Source organism: Phocoena sinus, chromosome 9, assembly GCF_008692025.1.
Source record: "Phocoena sinus isolate mPhoSin1 chromosome 9, mPhoSin1.pri, whole genome shotgun sequence".
In the NCBI taxonomy this organism is placed as follows: domain Eukaryota; kingdom Metazoa; phylum Chordata; class Mammalia; order Artiodactyla; family Phocoenidae; genus Phocoena; species Phocoena sinus.
This window is the reverse complement of record NC_045771.1, coordinates 46,820,443-46,837,399: the sequence shown is the minus strand read 5'-3', so window position 1 is coordinate 46,837,399 and position 16,957 is coordinate 46,820,443. Positions and strand designations below refer to the sequence as shown.

The 16,957-nt window shown below is 38.7% G+C and overlaps 1 protein-coding gene across 6 annotated transcripts in view; it reads left to right on the top strand.

Annotated features, from left to right (window-relative positions):
• PLEKHA8 (pleckstrin homology domain containing A8) overlaps positions 1 to 16,957 on the top strand; it is a 76,014-nt gene that overhangs the window by 41,320 nt on the left and 17,737 nt on the right. For 2 of the 6 annotated variants that reach the window (XM_032643329.1, XM_032643325.1), the window contains 9 exons: positions 2,642 to 2,812; positions 3,831 to 3,871; positions 5,689 to 5,846; positions 8,210 to 8,369; positions 8,779 to 8,864; positions 13,154 to 13,212; positions 13,406 to 13,468; positions 13,597 to 13,727; positions 14,382 to 14,452. In XM_032643329.1, the coding sequence (XP_032499220.1) occupies positions 2,642 to 2,812; positions 3,831 to 3,871; positions 5,689 to 5,846; positions 8,210 to 8,369; positions 8,779 to 8,864; positions 13,154 to 13,212; positions 13,406 to 13,468; positions 13,597 to 13,727; positions 14,382 to 14,452 (940 nt within the window). The remainder of the gene's footprint in view (positions 1 to 2,641; positions 2,813 to 3,830; positions 3,872 to 5,688; positions 5,847 to 8,209; positions 8,370 to 8,778; positions 8,865 to 13,153; positions 13,213 to 13,405; positions 13,469 to 13,596; positions 13,728 to 14,381; positions 14,453 to 16,957) is intronic. The other 4 variants (XM_032643328.1, XM_032643330.1, XM_032643326.1 and 1 more) reach the window with 3 other exon arrangements.

The following is a 16,957-nucleotide window of genomic DNA, read 5'->3' as shown; positions in this document are numbered from 1 at the left end:
TGCGGTTTTTATCATTTATTAATGAAATTGTTATTTACTCATTCTAAAACATATATTAAAAGGTCTATCTGGTGTTAAGCTATGTATTGAATGGTTCACATTAACCAGAGAGGGGTCTCTGCTCTGCTCTCAGAGAAGTTATCTGAAAAACAGTGCCCACAAAATGAAGAATCTGTAGATTATAATTAATGCGTTTAAATTACTTTTCTTAGGTGGTGTATCACTATGCTACTAGTGATATATGTGCTCTAAGTTTTTCTAATAAAGGTGGTTTAACTCACTTTCACTCACTTTTTGGGGGGTCTCTCTTACTCATTCAGCAACTGCCTATCGTTTACAAGATACTGTGCTGGGGGAGGGAGATGGGAGGGGTACCAAAACACTTCAGTCCTGCTTTTGGGATGTTAGAGACTAGAGCATTGATTCTCAACCCAGAGCAGTTTTGGTCCTCAGGAGACATTGGGCAACGTCTGAGACACTTTTGGTTGTCACTACTGGGGGAGTGCTGTTGGCATCTAAGGGGCAGAGGCCGGACGCTGCTTAATATCTGCAATGGATAGGAGAGCCACTCCCCCTATATCCCCTGCTCCAATAAGCCAACCCCAAATGCCAGTGATGCCAAGGTAGAGCAGCCCTGGTCTAGTAGGAAGGGAAAAAGTGAACACAGCAATGTTTAATTCTAGGAAGTGTTTATAGTAAGTGCCTTGGGAACTTGCTTATGAAACTGTGGTTATGATATTGTGATTTATAATAAGAAATATATGTTTGGTCTTTGTCTAGGTTTTGGCACAGAGCTCCAAAAAAATAACCCTTGGAATTTCCAGGTGATAAAAAGTGTCTTTGTTATGTTAATTGGAAAATACTAAGGATAGAGGCTCTGGTTGACTGTAGACCCAAGCAAGTGATTAGAGGGTTGGAACTTTCATTCCTACCCCCTCACCTTCTGGGAGGGGAGAGGGACTGAAGATTGACTTCAGTCACCCTTGGCCAATGATTTAATCAGTCGTGCCCATTTAACGAAGCTTCCCTAACCCACAGCATGGGGTTTGGAGAGCTCCCGAGTTGGTGAATATGTGTTGACTGGGGAGAGTGGCATACTCAGGGAGCATGGAAGTGCCAAGCCTCTTCCCACATGCCTTGCCCTATGCATCTCTTCCATCTGGCTGTTCCTGAGTTATATGCTTTTATAATATACTGGCAGTCTAATAAGTTAAATGTTTCTTTTAGTTCTGTGAGCTGCTCTGGCAAAGTAACTAAACACAAGGAGGGGGTTGTTGGAATCTTCATTCTAGAGTGGGTCAGTCAGTAGTACAAGTGACACCCTGAACTTGCCATTGGTGTCTGAAGTGGGGGTGGGGAGCAGTCTTGTAGGACTGAGCGCTTAACCTGTGAGATCTGACACTATTTCCAGGTAAATTGTGTCAGAATTGTAAGACACCCAGCTGGTGTCCAAGAATTTCTTGGTGGTGTGGAAAAAAAACCACACATTGTAATTGGTGTCTGAAAAATAGTGGTTCACGACCAGTAACATCTAGCTTGTTAGAAATACAAAATTGAGGAAACTATAGAGGCTATGGTTAAAGAACAAAATTCAACTGAGTAAAATTTAAAGATCTTATTAGCTTTATTCAGCAATTCATAAATCGGGCAGCATCCAGTCTAGCAGATAGAAAGGAGCTGTGAAGAGCTGTACCAGGCTAGAGATCTTTATGGACCAAAGTGAACAGGAACAAGGAAGTTATACTGGGCATTTGCTGAATGGTTAAAGCAGGGTTACTTTTCTTATATGGAGCAAAGGGAAGTCTTAGAGCCAGGTCAGTACACTCACTAACTTGTGCTGAGCAGGCAAGCACTGATTGGTTGACCTAGGCCTGCCTTTTCTGGGAGAGCCCAGCATAGAAACTTGGATAAGTTTTTGGTTTGCTGTTGTGAGACTTAGCATGAGTGACTCCATCTTGGGCCCAATCTGGTAACTTTAATACCACTAAGATGTGGTTGCCAAACTCTCTAGTCAGCGGGTAGCCTCAGTTTCCTGAACAACTTATTAATATCAATATCCAGAGGAAAAACAACCTGAGCAAGTGAAATAACTTGGAGAAAAAAATGATTAGATATTCAGAATAATTCCAGTTGCTGAAACCTCTTAGACTCATCTTTACTGAAAGACTCATCTGTACTGTGATTTGTGGTTTCTAATGCTTCTACTCTAGAACTTCATTTTTACTCAGACAGTGGGAGACATTTTTCCATTGATCCCCCTGGTCTTTAGTCCATGTAATTCTGTTTGGTGTCTGCCACCCCTTAGAGACCGCAAACTCCACAAGGGCTCAGCGCCTAGCACCTGAAAAAGTGCTGTCATATAGTGTTGTTGAGTTGAGAGAAGTCGTTGCCTTCAGTTGGAGTGGTGGGTGAGCATGAAGGGCAGATTGAGGGTAGGGCTTGAGTATGATTAATAGATAAGTTGGACTTGCTCAGTCTTTTTCTTTTATAACTGATACACATATTTGTCCAGCAAAATAGACGGGTACATGATTATTGTTATCACCCGTTATTAGCTGGATAAAACCTATAAGGACATTCCACAACTGGGCTTTTTCCTTTTTGGCAAGGTAAAGGAGTCTTCACCCTGGTTGTTTTGTAGGAGGGAATTGATGTGGGAACTCTGCTGAAATCAACCTGCAATACTTTTCTGAAGACTTTGGAAGAATGCATGCAGATCGCAAACGCAGCCTTCACTTCTGAGCTGCTCTATCGCACTCCCCCAGGATCACCTCAGCTGGCCATGCTCAAGTCCAACAAGGTAACAGACCAGGTCAGCTTGGCTGCAGTAGGGCATGATGAAAAGTTAAGAAAGTGATATACTGAGCTAAGTTCTCCATCACCCTTTGGCAACTGATAAAGACATTTTTGTAGTGGACTTTCTTTTATGTCCACTATTATATATGCCCTTAGTCCCTTGTATCCAGTCAGTTAGTGTTGGCAGTTTTACCACCTGAACATGTCTCTCTCTGATGTAGCTAGTTTCTTGTCTCCAGCCTCCTTGTCCAGGGAGTCTTGCTGAGATTGGTGACAGCCTTCTAACTAGTTGCCTTCAGCTCGACTCTTGAGGCAGCCTACAGTGTTTCTGTTCATGCAGTGTAAATTGGGCCACTTTACCTAAACCTTTTAGTGGCTCCCTCATTGCCTACAGGTTAAAGTCAAAACGTCTTAGCCCCTTCCCACATCACCAACCTCTTTCTTTTTCATAACCTGGCTTGAATGTATTAACTGCTTGTAGCTCCCCCACTTCTTTGGGCCATTTCCCAGTACCAAGAATGCCCTTCTCACCTGTCTTGCCCTGCTTAGCTCTTATTCATCCTTCAAAATTTAATCTCTCTTTCCCTGAATCCCTTAGTTGGGCTAAGAGTTCCTCCTCTATGCATACCCCTATTTTAGCCTTATTCTATATTGAAAGTACCTTAAGGGCAAGAACCCCATACTGTTTACCTTTATGCTTCCAGTGTTTGATACAATGCTGTATCATAGTTTGGTATTTAATAATATTTAATGAGTGTAATAGTAATTACAAGAAAGCTAACCACCAAGGGTATAAATATGGTAATTAGGCCCTTCAAAAGACCATCTTCCTTTTTCTTAGAAATTTGGGTATCCTTATTTGAGACTGGTTGGGATCAATGACTCCTTTCTTTTGGGAAGACCTAAAATTATTCCTCTTGAGTGGGGCAGTGTGTGTTATGATCATATTTACCACTTTCATATGTGATAAAACTCAAAATATATTCTGTTGGGAGTTTAACATGTGAATTTTCTTTTCTTTGCTTCTTTTAAAGATGAAACATCCTATTGTACCAATTCATAATTCATTGGAAAGGTACAGTAACATTTTTTGTTTTTTCTTCTTTCTAAAAATATAAAATAAGGATATTGGTATTCCTTGTTTTTTTTTTTTTTTTAAGAAATCATGTGGTGGGCTTCCCTGGTGGTGCAGTGGTTAAGAATCCGCCCGCCAATGCAGGGGACACGGGTTCGAGCCCTAGTCCGGGAAGATCCCACTTGCCGCGGAGCAACTAAGCCCGTGTGCCACAACTACTGAGCCTGTGCTCTAGAGCCCACGCGCCGCATCTACTGAAGCCCACGTGCTCTAGAGCCCGTGCTCCACAACAAGAGAAGCCACCACATTGAGAAGCCCATGCACAGCTACAAAGAGTAGCCCCTGCTCACTGCAACTAGAGAAAGCCCATGTGCAGCAACAATGACCCGACACAGCCAAAAATAATAAATAAATTTTAAAAAGAAAAGGAAAGAAATCATGTGGTGGTTTTTCTCATGGTTTGAGATGATACCAGAGGTGAACCTGAAGCACTGCAAATCTTTCATTCAGCACTGACTACTAGGGAAGATGTTTGCATTTCCCCAGGATATGGATCTCACCCACCACATCTAATAACTTTTCATTTCTCTGTTGTACTGAGCATTGGAACCTCCTCTCTTGTGAAGGAGCCGAGCATTGATTTAAATGTGGTTTTATCAGAAAAGACAGTGCTATTTTGTTTCATTTAAAAATAAAAATCTTAGGTAGCTTTACAGGTTGGAAAAAGAACATAATATCAAAATCTGAACTACTGAAAAAAAGTACACGTTTACACAGTTGTGTTCCTATTATTTAGGGTCTTTATTCAGTTATTATTTCATATAAGCATTCCTGTATTTTGACATTGTCCATGTATTTGTCCTTTCAAGTTATTATTTAATATTTTCATCTCTTTATATACAGTTGTTTGTTTCTTTAGTACAAGGATTGTTCCCCAATTTGGTTAATAATTTTCTCCTGATCTAAATATTTCTACTAGGAACATCTTTGTAGACTTCTTGTTTTCTTTTGAGGTATTTCATCAATATACTCCTATATTTTTAATTGCCAAGTTGAAATACGGTATTTTTTTTAGAAAAACAAATGCTTTTCCTGGAGTCAACATGTAGCTTGGACCTTTTCCCTTTATTCTTATTAGAAGAAAATGGTTTTGTTCTAATTTGGCTGAGTCTAGTTATTTATAATAAGATGTTATGATTGTCCCTTTAACAGAATCAGTTATTTCACTTGCATGTTAAATAGCCTTTTATGTTACCCTAAAGAGCAACAGATACTCAGGATGTATTGTGTCCTCCTGGGGTTTTTTTGTCTTCCTTGACCACAGCTGTGGCTTCTAGACAGTTAACTGCTAGGCAAACAAATGAAAGTGGCCAGTGATTTGAGAGGTGAGGAGAGAGGAAAAAAACCTTCCAGGGAGAAGCTGAGGAAAGTGAGAAAAAGTGTTGAATGTGGTACCTGTAGAAAAGCTGATTGAAAACCCAGGTGCTATCAGTGAATATTTCCTGTTGCTGGTGGGGAGCAGGAAGTTGGAGTCAGCTGAGGGTGCATGAAGAGCCATGAATGGCTCTTTGGTCTCTGAACTTCAGCCTGGAGACAGGCCTGCTCCCAGCACAGGAGGATACCTGCCTTTGAGGCAGGAGGGTGGGGTGAGAGATTTGGCTTGATTTAACAGTTCTGTTTTTCAATCAGCATTAAAAGGAGTTGGTCATTGTGGTTGTGGACCCTTCCCCATCCCTCAGAATAGGATCTATCTGTGCAGTCTATTTATGACCAAATAATTGGACTTCTTGGCTTTTTTCCTTTTAAAAAAATTTTAGGCAAACAGAGTTAAACAGCTGTGAGAACGGATCTTTACATATGGAGATAAATGATGGTGAAGAAATCCTAATGAAAAACAAGAGCTCCTTATGTTTGAAACCTGCAGAGACAGATCGCAGCATATCAAGTGAAGAAAATACAGATGATAATATAACAGGTAAAAACAAAAAAGATGTGAGGCAAACCATTGAATAAAAGGATCATGGGGCTTTGATTCATTATCCATGATGCGACACTTGATAGGGATTGACCTCAAGACAGCATGCTAGGTAGCTCCCGAGGCAGCTGTTCGTAAGATAACAGAGTTCACTTGAAAACGTTCTGCCATCCCACCTGACCCCCCTATTGAAAAGGCAGAATGAAGAGGAGTTTCCCACTCACTGTTCTTAGCTGTGATGTCCATGGGCTTCAGTGAGCCGTAGCTGTCTGTGCTGACTTTTTAGAGAGTATGAGTATTAGGGCCTTCTGCTCAGAATTTCAAAGTCCATTGAACATAGACTATGATGTGAGCTTAAGAGTCTGCAGAGTTATGGCAGTTCAGTTTTCCATCCTCCTGGTTTCTGGTGAAGCCTGAGGATGTCCGAATTCACCAGCCACCATCAGACTTTCGCCTGGCCGTCTCTGTGTTCATCAAGCCAAATTCCCAAGTTTTAGGTAATAACCTGTAGTTGAAAGTGCTGCCCTTTTCGATTTACTAATTTCATTGGCTCTAGCTACTGAAACCAACTTCAGATCAGTCCATGACAACCATCTTAGAGTTTTTAATTGTGTTATAAGTGTGTACTAAATAGTTTGAAAATAAAATTTTTTTTAAAGTTTCCTCCTCATCTACTCTGGTGAGTGGGGGGAAGAAAAGATGCATTTTCATAGCTGTTAACCTGCAGCAAGCAATCCATATATCACTGAAGTCTTATCCCTTGAGAAAATAATAGACAGGAGAATTTCTGTCAAAACAGTACTATTATTTATTTGACCCAATAATTTTTTTCTAGGAATTTGTCCTCAGGGAATAGTCAGATTTAAAGACAAATATATATGGACAGGGATGTCCTTTATGACATTACAGTTAATTCTCATTACTCATGGTAGTTTTGTTCTATAAAGTCACCGCAAACACTGAATTAGAAAATACTGAACCGTTGCTCCTAGGGGAAATACATGGTTAGGTTCCTGCAAGCCTCTTTTCACATTTTCATCAGCTGATCAGAACATATTGTTGTTTTGTGTGTTTCTGTTTAAAGACACCTTGTTGGGGAGAGGGATAAATTGGAAGATTGGGATTGACATATACATACTACTATGTATAAAATAGGTAACTAATAAGGAACTACTGTATAGCACAGGGGACTCTACTCAGTACTCTGTAATGGCCTATATGGGAAAAGAATCTAAAAAAGAGTGGATATATGTATATGTATAACTGATTCACTTTGCTGTACACCTGAAACTAACACAACATTGTAAACCAACTCTACTCCAATAAAAATTAAAAAGAAAAGAGTCCCTCCTCCTAAAGGAAAAAAAAAAAGATACCTTGTTTATATATATTGTTGACTCATTAACATTGAACCCATGGCCAACAGCACTATAACTCATGCCTGAACGAAGCTTATCTCTTTTTTTTTTTTTTTTTTTTTTTTTGCGGTACGCGGGCCTCTCACTGCTGTGGCCTAGGCCCAGCGTCCATGGCTCACAGGCCCAGCCGCTCCACGGCACGTGGAATCCTCCCGGACCGGGGCACAAACCCACGTCCCCTGCATCGGCAGGCGGACTCTCAACCACTGCGCCACCAGGGAAGCCCACGAAGCTTATCTTATATAAGCTTATATGACACGTGTTTTTCCATAAGGCACATCACAGCCTTCTTGTGCTTAGGAACACTAGGCAGCACTACACTTGGGGGTCCTTTTAAACAGCAAAATCAACAACAAAATGCACAAAAATGCAAAAAAAAAAATGGCACTAAATAAACACATTTGCGTACAGTAGGAAAGGTGAAACAAGAAGGCAGAGTGTCACCTTGTTCGACCTCAGCTGGGAACATGCGTGTCAGGTAACTCAAATTTTTTCACTACTCTGCACATATCCAAAATGACTGCAAGAGTGCCATGAACATTGATTTTAGTATTACAAATAAACTTCAGCAAGTAGGCAAATCCACAAAGACAGAATACACTAATATTGAGGGTCAACTCTATTTATAATACTGAAAGTTTAGAAACTACCTAAATGCCCGCCACATAAACATGAGTCAATATTACATGGTCATTAAAACCATGTTTTGAAGAGTATTGAATGATAATGAAAATATTCATGATATACCGTTCAGTGAAAACAGGCTGGATGGAAATCTACATGTATTTAAACTCAATTTTGTTTGTGTGTATATGTGTAGTATTTCACTGATTTTTCTTTCTGTATACTTTTCTGTGTTAAAAATGTTCAACAATGAATAGATATATATAGTAATCTTATAATACATAAATAAAAGGTTGGTGATAGGTATCTCCTGCTTTACAGTCCAACGTGAAATGATAAAGGAAGATGGAGAGGAAAACCTGGGAAATCATGACAGCCACTTGGCACAGTCTGAATCACACTCCTCAAGCAGCTCTCCAGAAGCCCACTGGGAAGAAGGCCGAGAAGTCATCCCAACTTTCTTTAGTACCATGAACACCAGGTATTCTGTACTCTCTAAAATCACTGACAGTCGGATACGAGCTTTCCTTCTGGAAAGTCAATGTTGGCGTTCCTTTCAGGGGATGGCGTATCCTAACAGAATAGAGAATGTGGCATACCAAGCATCTGGTTTACTGTTCACCTTGCCTGAAGCAGTGGATGAGAAGGAACCGGATTGTGAGAGTACACTCGGTCAACAAGTTTTAGCTTGCTTTGGTGGATTATCTTTGGAAAATGATTGTATTAGACTGTGTTATAATAGAAGAACAGTCACTGGGGCATATTTGTGAGATGAAGTTAAATGATTTGACCTACAGAGGGGCAGCTGTTTTCACGACTGCCTGTGAACTGCAGAGCATGCTAATGTTGTGTTTTCACTCTTTCCTCCTCTGTATCACCAAATTGTTTAGCTTTAGTGACATTGAACTTCTGGAAGACAGTGGCATTCCCACAGAAGCATTCTTAGCATCATGTTATGCTGTGGTTCCAGTATTAGGTAAGATTGCTGGATTTGCCTTAAATTCATAGTCTCTAGAATCTGTTTCACTGCAGTTATTTTGTAGTAGAAATATGCTGAACTATGTGTGCAGTGAGATGACCCTTCTTATCTACCTCTTCATATCACTAGGCACATATACTTAAAACTGTGCGACCTTAAGCATTATTACATATTTCTATTTCATTTCTAATTATGATTAATATTGACCTTAGAGTTGTGTAATGAAAAAAGGGAATTCTGTTTTCTAGAAATCTTACTTAAGAGCAAAAGTGAAAGTAGTTGAGGAACAGATCTTCAAATCTGTTGGTACTATGAAAAAACATTTTACCAGCTAAAACATTTTTCAGATTAAAAAATATATATATATATATAACTTTATTTAAGTTTAAATTACATTTACTTTTTATAGAGCCAGTAATACCAGGAATTGTTAATGTGTTGAAATTGGCTATATAATCCACTTAACTCTGTATCTCTTTTTAAAATCAAGGTATATCTTGCATAGAACTTAACTGTTATAATTCAGTGAGTTTTGACAAATGCATCTACCTATGTAATCCACACCTCTATCAAGGCAGAGAATGTTTTCATCACCCCAGAATGTTCCCTATGCCAGTCAGTCCACAACCTGTCACCCAGCCCAAGGCAGCCATACTGATTTCTGTCACCATAGATTAGTTTTGCGTGTTCTAAAATTTCACATAAGTGGAATCATGTTACGTACTCTTGCATTATTATACTCTTGATAGTGTAATGTTTTCACCTTTGTTGTTACATGTATCAGTAGCTCATTCCTTTCTATTGCTGAATAGTGTTCTATTAAGTGACTATACCCCGTTTTGTTTATTCATTCTCCTACTGATAAACATTTGGGTAGTTTCTTGTTTGGGGCTATTATAAGTGAAATTGCTCTGAACGTTTTTGTGTCTGTGGGCACATGTTTTCATTATTGAGTAAACACCTAGGGGTGGAATTGCTGATTCGTAGGGTTTATACATGTAATTTCATAAAGAGTGGTTGTACCGTTGTGTACTTCCAATAGCAAAATATGAATATTCTGGTCGCTTCACATCCTCACTAGCACTTGGTGGTGTCAGTATTTTTGGTTTTAGCCATTTCTGTGAGTGTTTGGTGGTATCTTGTGGCTTTAATTTGTATTTCTCTGGTGACTAATGATGTTGAGCACTTTTTCATATGGTTATCGACCTTTGCTATCTCTTCCATTGTGAAGTCTGTTCAAATCTTTAACCTATTTTTAAAAGTTGGTTAATTTTCTTTTTATTATTGAATTGAAAGAGTTCTTTGTATGTTCTGAATAACATTTCATTGTAGACATACTCATTATGAATATTTTCCCCCAGACTATGACTTGTTCATTTCTTTTCTTAATGATGCCTTTTGAAGAGCAGGGTTTTAAATTTTCATTAAATCCAATTTATCTATGTTTTCTTCTTTTATAGTTAGTGCTTTCAGTATCCTAAAAGATCTTTGCTTATCCCCAAGGTCATGAAGATAGTCTTCTGTGTTGTCTTCTACACTTTTTATTTTTGATTTTAAGTTTACATCTGTGATCCATCTTGGAATCAGTTTTTTATGTGGTGTGAGGTAAGGGTTGAGATTCCTTCTTTTTTTTTTTTTCCTTTATCTGGTTGTTCAAGAACCATTTGTTGAAAAAGTATCTTTTTTCCCTTTTATATTACCTTGGCAGCGCTTTGAAAACCAGTTGACCCTATAAGTGTGGGTCTATTTCTGGACTCTCTTTTGTTTCAACCATCTGTTTTTTTTTCCTCATCCTAGTATTATAGTATCTTAATTACTGTGTAAGGCTTGAAATCAGATAATATATTCTTCCAGTTTTGTTCTTCTTTTTCAAGATGTTTTGGCAATTCTAGGTCCTTTGCATGTCCATATAAATTTTAGCTGTTAAAATGAATGTCAATATTATGACATAGTATGAGTGTGTTTCATGTTTGGTAATTGCAATCAATGTTGCTTTTGTTGTGGTCATCCATTTACAATGCTTGGTGTCAGTTTATTTATCTCTTGTAAAAATAAAATACAGTGTGTGGGGTGGGGGGGGAAAAGGAAGAATCATGGGCCATGCATGCTTCCCATTACTTTAAGGGAAAAAGCAAAGCTGCCCATCCCACTAATTCAACCCCAGAGAGGAAGAAGAGCCCTGATACAGATCAAAGAGAAAAACTAAGACCGTATCCAGGGGTCAGTGTACTAGAGTGGACCTTTCCAAAGATGTGTGGAGGGTATCAAAGTTCCCATCCTCCTTCCACGACTCCTCTTCACTCTCCTGGATAGGATAAGCAAGGACAAAGTGGAGCCCACAGAGTAGGGGGGCATGCAGGTGGCTTCCACATGGTCCAGTTGGCCAAAGAAAGGCGAGTCTATATACACACTGGGACTAGAGGTTGAAGGGGATTTTTTTTTCCTGTAGGATTCCTGGGACCATACATTCTTTGATAAGCACGTATGACAGTAGGAGGCAGGATAGAATAGCAGTCTGATGGGAGAGCTACAAGGTAACTCCAATTCCACCCTACACAGTAGTTATGGTCAATAATACAAGTTATCCCTCTTATCATGAAGATGCCAGGAGTCTTAAGTCTTAAACCTTAAAATCAGAGAAATCATAAATATTTCTCTGTATAAATAAAAATAAATCTCATTACATATATCCCAAACATACACAGAAACAGAAAAGGACTATGGTTTAGGAATAAAAAAAGGAGTAAGATAGTAAAATGCAGTATTCTGATAAATGTACTGGTTTTCTGTACTAAGCCAGTAAACCACTCAAAACTTAGTGAGAGTAAGTAAAACATAAGTACTACCAACTGATTTTTTTGAATAGATAGAGGCATTTCTGAATAAGACATACTGTATTATATAAGACACAAAAGAGAGCTTATTCTATGTGTCCCATTGTGATTTTTTTTTGAAGTAATGAATCTTGAAAACCTTTCAATAAACATATATGATTTTCTTACTATTTCTTTAAAAAAAAAATCCTGTTTTTTTAGGATTTTTTGGATTAGGATTACATTGAATCTGTAAACCAATTAGTAGGAAATTGACATCTTAAACAACATTGAGTCTTCTAATCCATGAATGTGCTGTATCTCTCATTTACTTAGGTCTTCTTTATTTTCACAACATTTTGTATCGTGTAAAGGTCTTATACATCTTTTGTTAGGAATAACTTTTAGAATTTTATGTTTTTTTATGCTATCATGAAAAGTATTTCATTTTCCAGTTGTTTATTAATAGCATATAGATACAATTGACTTGTACATTGAGTTGTTTTTTACAATCATGAATGAGTTAATTTATAAAATATATTTTTCTGTGTTTATTGAAATTATCATGTTTTTTTCTTGTACTCAATGTAATAAATTACATTGTTTGGATGAATTTAAGCCTGCTATCTTGCTGTCTGTTTCTACCATCTTGCTACTTATTGTCTGTTTGTCTCGTGTGTTCTTCCTTGTTTACTCCTTTCTTGATTTCCACCCAATTAATCAATTATTTGTTTGTATTCTATTTTATTTCCTCTTTTAGCTTTTTAGCTACCTATCTTTGTTCCTGCCTTTCTTTTGGATGAGTCAAGTATTTTTTAGAATTTTATTATATTTTCTCTTTTGGCTTTTTGGCTATACCCCTTTGTGTTACTATTTTTAGTTGCTCTTATCCAACAAAAATATTCAGACTACATATATAATTTTAAGTTTTCTGGCAAGAATATTAAAATTGTAAAGCAAAACAGATAAAACTAATTTTAATAATGTATTTTATCTACTTGGTATATAGAATATATCATCTGAACATGGAATCAATATAAAAGAATCATTATTGAGATATTTGGCATTCTTTTTTTGGTACTAAGTCTTTGAAATCTGTTATATATTTATACTTACGGCATATTTCAGTTTGGAATCGGTACGTTCCAAGGGCTCAATAGCCACACATCTACTGGCTACCGTATTGGACAGTGCAGCCCTAAGGATTACAATGCGCGTTCTAAACTTATAAGGTTATCCTCACCTGCCCTTAGGCCCTTATTATAGTTATTCACTTCAGAGCAGTGAAGTAGAAAAAAGCAATGACAGTGTGGCAGGAACCTTTGAAGCTTATGTTTAGAAAATGATTTAAAAGCAAAAAATAAAAGTTTGGCGGGGGGTGGGGGGGGCCTGTTAAATTCATTGCTACTATAAAAAATATTTTCCACTTGAAAAAATTGCTTTTTCAAAGATGTTTTCAATCTTTTCTTCTAGACAAACTTGGCCCTACAGTGTTTGCTCCTGTTAAAATGGATCTAGTTGGAAATATTAAGGTGAATATACTGGCTTGTCTCCGTGGAGACTGTATATTTGGAGGGAGTAGTTGCATGAAATCTCATTCAGAAACAAATGATTGTTGAGTTTTATACTCGGGATGAAAAGTATAGGCCAGCTGTAAGAACCTTTCTCAGAGGAAAAAATACTTTAAAAACAGTACTTTAAAACCCTAAAACTATTTAATTCTAGCTTAAGCCTAACAAGAATCCTCAAACAAATAAAACAGATTACTTGGAAAGCATAAGGACGAAGGTAAGAGAGGCTTAATTCATTTTGATTTCTTAGAGGCCTGGTTGACAAACTTAGGTCTCAACAGTAAACTGACTTGCTTGACAGCTTTAGCACTTTTAACTTAGGTTATTTCCCTGCTTCTCCTGCAGAAAGTAAATCAGAAGTATATAACCAACAAAGAGGAGTTTACCACACTCCAGAAAATAGTGCTGCACGAAGTGGAGGCCGACGTAGCCCAGGTTAGGAACTCAGCTACAGAAGCCCTCCTGTGGCTGAAGAGGTGAGGCAACTGGGGTGGGGCAGCAGTTGAAATCCAGCTTAGTTGAAATGTTACCCCTACCAAAAAAAACTGTTATGCAAAAGAGGCTGCTTCTGAGTGAAAGCTGTAACCCATGTATAGCCTTTTCTAGAAGGCCTGAAGAATAGAATATCGACTTTTTTTGGCCCCTGTCTTGATAGTGATAAACATTGTTAATATTAATAGAATATATAAGATAGGAATCATAAAGGACAGTAAAGCCGATTGGTTTGTCTTTAAGTCAGTGGATCACAAACTGTACTGGCACCAGATTCACCTGGAGGGCTTATTAAAGAACACAGATTGCTCCACCCAAAACCCAATTTCTGATTCAGTAAGTCTGGAGGGGAGCTCCAGAATTTGCATTTCTAACAAGTTCCCAGGTGATGCTGAAGCTGCTGGTCCTGGGACCACATTTTGAAAACCACTGTGTAGGTATTTCAGATAAGAAGCGTCTAGAGCAAGCTAAAGGGAAATCACAGGGAAGAGACTTAGAAAGGACTGCCATGTGACTTGACTTGTTTATTGCTGTGCCCAAGATACTACTGAAAAAGAAGCTGATGTCTGCCATTTATTCATACCCATTCAACATAAGTGAACTTTGAAAATAATATTTCTTCCTCTTTTTTGTTTTAGAGGTCTCAAATTTTTGAAGGGATTTTTGACAGAAGTGAAAAATGGAGAAAAGGACATCCAGACAGCCCTGAGTAAGTGTTATTTACATTTTGGTTGATTAATTGAATAGGATGTGGAATGGAGACCCCTGGAAGAGGAGATAGGGTGTGCTTTTCAAGATCTGATTTTGGCATTTTTCTATTTCATTATTATTAATTGTTTGTTTCTTATATGCTTTGTTAAAAAAGAACTCGAGATAGTGACCTGGTAGTCTAGATCTAACTTATTAAAAATCAGTATCTCTTAAAGAAGAGCTAAATTAATAGAAGAGCCATCTTTTAATCTTAATAGGAAAACCTAATATTTTTAAGAAGTCAGTTCTTCCTAAATGAATCTTGAGATAACTGTGTAGTTTTCTAAAATCTGTATCCAGAGGGAAGCTAGTTTTGGAGACCATAAAAGGGAGGGTGTGGGGAACCCTAGGATTTGCTCTGAAGTAAGATGAAGGGCTGGTCATCATCTTGTATTCCTCAAGTGCCCTATGTGCCCCATTTTTGTGGTGGTAGTTGAGACTCGGATGAAGGCCTTGGTCAAAGGAGATCATCCGACATCTCCAGCATCTTAATGCAGTGACTGGAACGTTGTAGGTACTTAATAAACATTGGGTGGGTGGGTGGATAGATGGATGGATCAATGCACCTGTCGGACCACTTTTGGAAAACATTGAAGACTTGGAAGCATCCTCATAGTGCCACTAACAGACTGGCTAAACTCTCAATCTTGGTCTCTAGGAAATCCTTCCAGGATGGGCATTGAGGTGAGCAGATGGGAGTGAGATTTCCATATTACTTTGAAGCCCTGTATTATTATGATGTAGAGAAGCACATGGTCAGGCTCTAGGCAGTCATGATTATAAATAATGAAATGAATGAGTTAGATACTTCTGCTGGGGAGGAGGAGCCAGTGTTCACACAGCATTTTATCAATGTCAGGGGTGAGTTCTTCCTTTTGTTAGTCCTCCCTTTGGGTCATGAATCTTGAGGGATCCTGCCCCTGTGTGATTTTCCCAGGCCTCCCTGTATAGAAACTTGCTGATGTGCCATGAAACAATAAAAGCTGATATTTCTGTAACACTGTATAAAAAATTTAGACAACCTAGTCCTCACATCAGTCCATTTTTACAGGTTAGGCAACTGAAATTCTGAAAGATCAAAAGACACGCTAAGACCACAAAGGATCTGAAGCAGGGTCATTTTGGGATCCTCAGCTGTAAGGTCCTCATTTCTCCCACAGAAGGTCTTCTCCACCATCCCTGAGCTACCTGCATTTTGGGGTTTCTCATACATCCTTGAATTTCCAGGACTGTCTCAGTTATATCCTCCCCTAAGTGTCCTGATTTCAGTATTAAAAATATATTCACCACGACTATTAGGACTCCCTAACCAGTCTCTATCAAACTTGATGACTTTGTGGAGTGATTAAGATCATGGGCTTTCTGGATAGGTGCCCTTAGGCAATTTACTTAACCTTTGTGTGCCTCAGTTTCCTCATCTGTAAAATGGGAATGATGACTTGATTTCCCTAATAAGATTGTTGTAAAGATTAAATAGATTTATGCATGTGAAAAGATTAGAAATTTGGTACATAATAAGCACTTAATAGAGGTTAGCTTCTATTGTTGTTTATATTCTCATCATCGTGACATATACAAAGTTGATAACCTACCAGAAAATGGGACTTATTTGTCCCAAATCACAAATGGAACGTTACCAAGCTCAGCTGCCAAGCCTGAAATTTCTCTCCAGACTGACTTCTTAGTATGGAAGTTTCACACTGGTAGGAAGACTCCACCACCTGCAGGAAATGCAGAAGATATGGGATTCAGCACTGTGTGCGTGGTGGACTCCACACGTCACAGGATGCTACTGCTTTCTGATGGCTGGCTGTGTGAGGGCAAGTGGGGAATGCTAATCTCATTACCCCTCTGCTGGAGCTGGGATTGAGGAGAACCCAGCTGCTTACCGGACACAGCAAGTGAAAAGAAAAGCTTTGCCCCTTGGAGGTGGAGAGACAGTTGAGGATATACCCTTTCTGCCCTGCCCCCATCCCTAATTCTGCCCCCCTTCCTCCCCTATCTTTTACTGGGTTTGAAAGCTGGGCCTAGAGATGTTGACTTTATGAAGAGAGAGGAGACTTGAAGGGCAAATGCTGCTTCAAAACTGAAATAATCACAGCCAGTCTCAGCTTTTCCTTCCTTTTCTTCCCTGCTAGACTGTTTTCAGTGGAAAGGAAAAGGGACCATAAATTTGAGATGTTCATCCTTGATGCTCAGGATTATTTCAGAGGTCTTCATGATTTAAATCATCTTTGCTTACCGGGATCCCTAGTTTCCTGCTGCTCTGCAATGTGGAGAGAGAAAGCTCCCCTAACCAGCCCCCTTCCCTCTAAACACAGACACAACAAGTTCTGTGCAAGCAAGTAAGAGAGGTTTATGAGAAATGTTTACACATTAACTATGCAGAATCCACAGGCTGCTTGTTGCCTATTTCTTCCGGATTGCTGGCTTCTTTTTTCTCATTTTGAAGTCACAGGCTTTA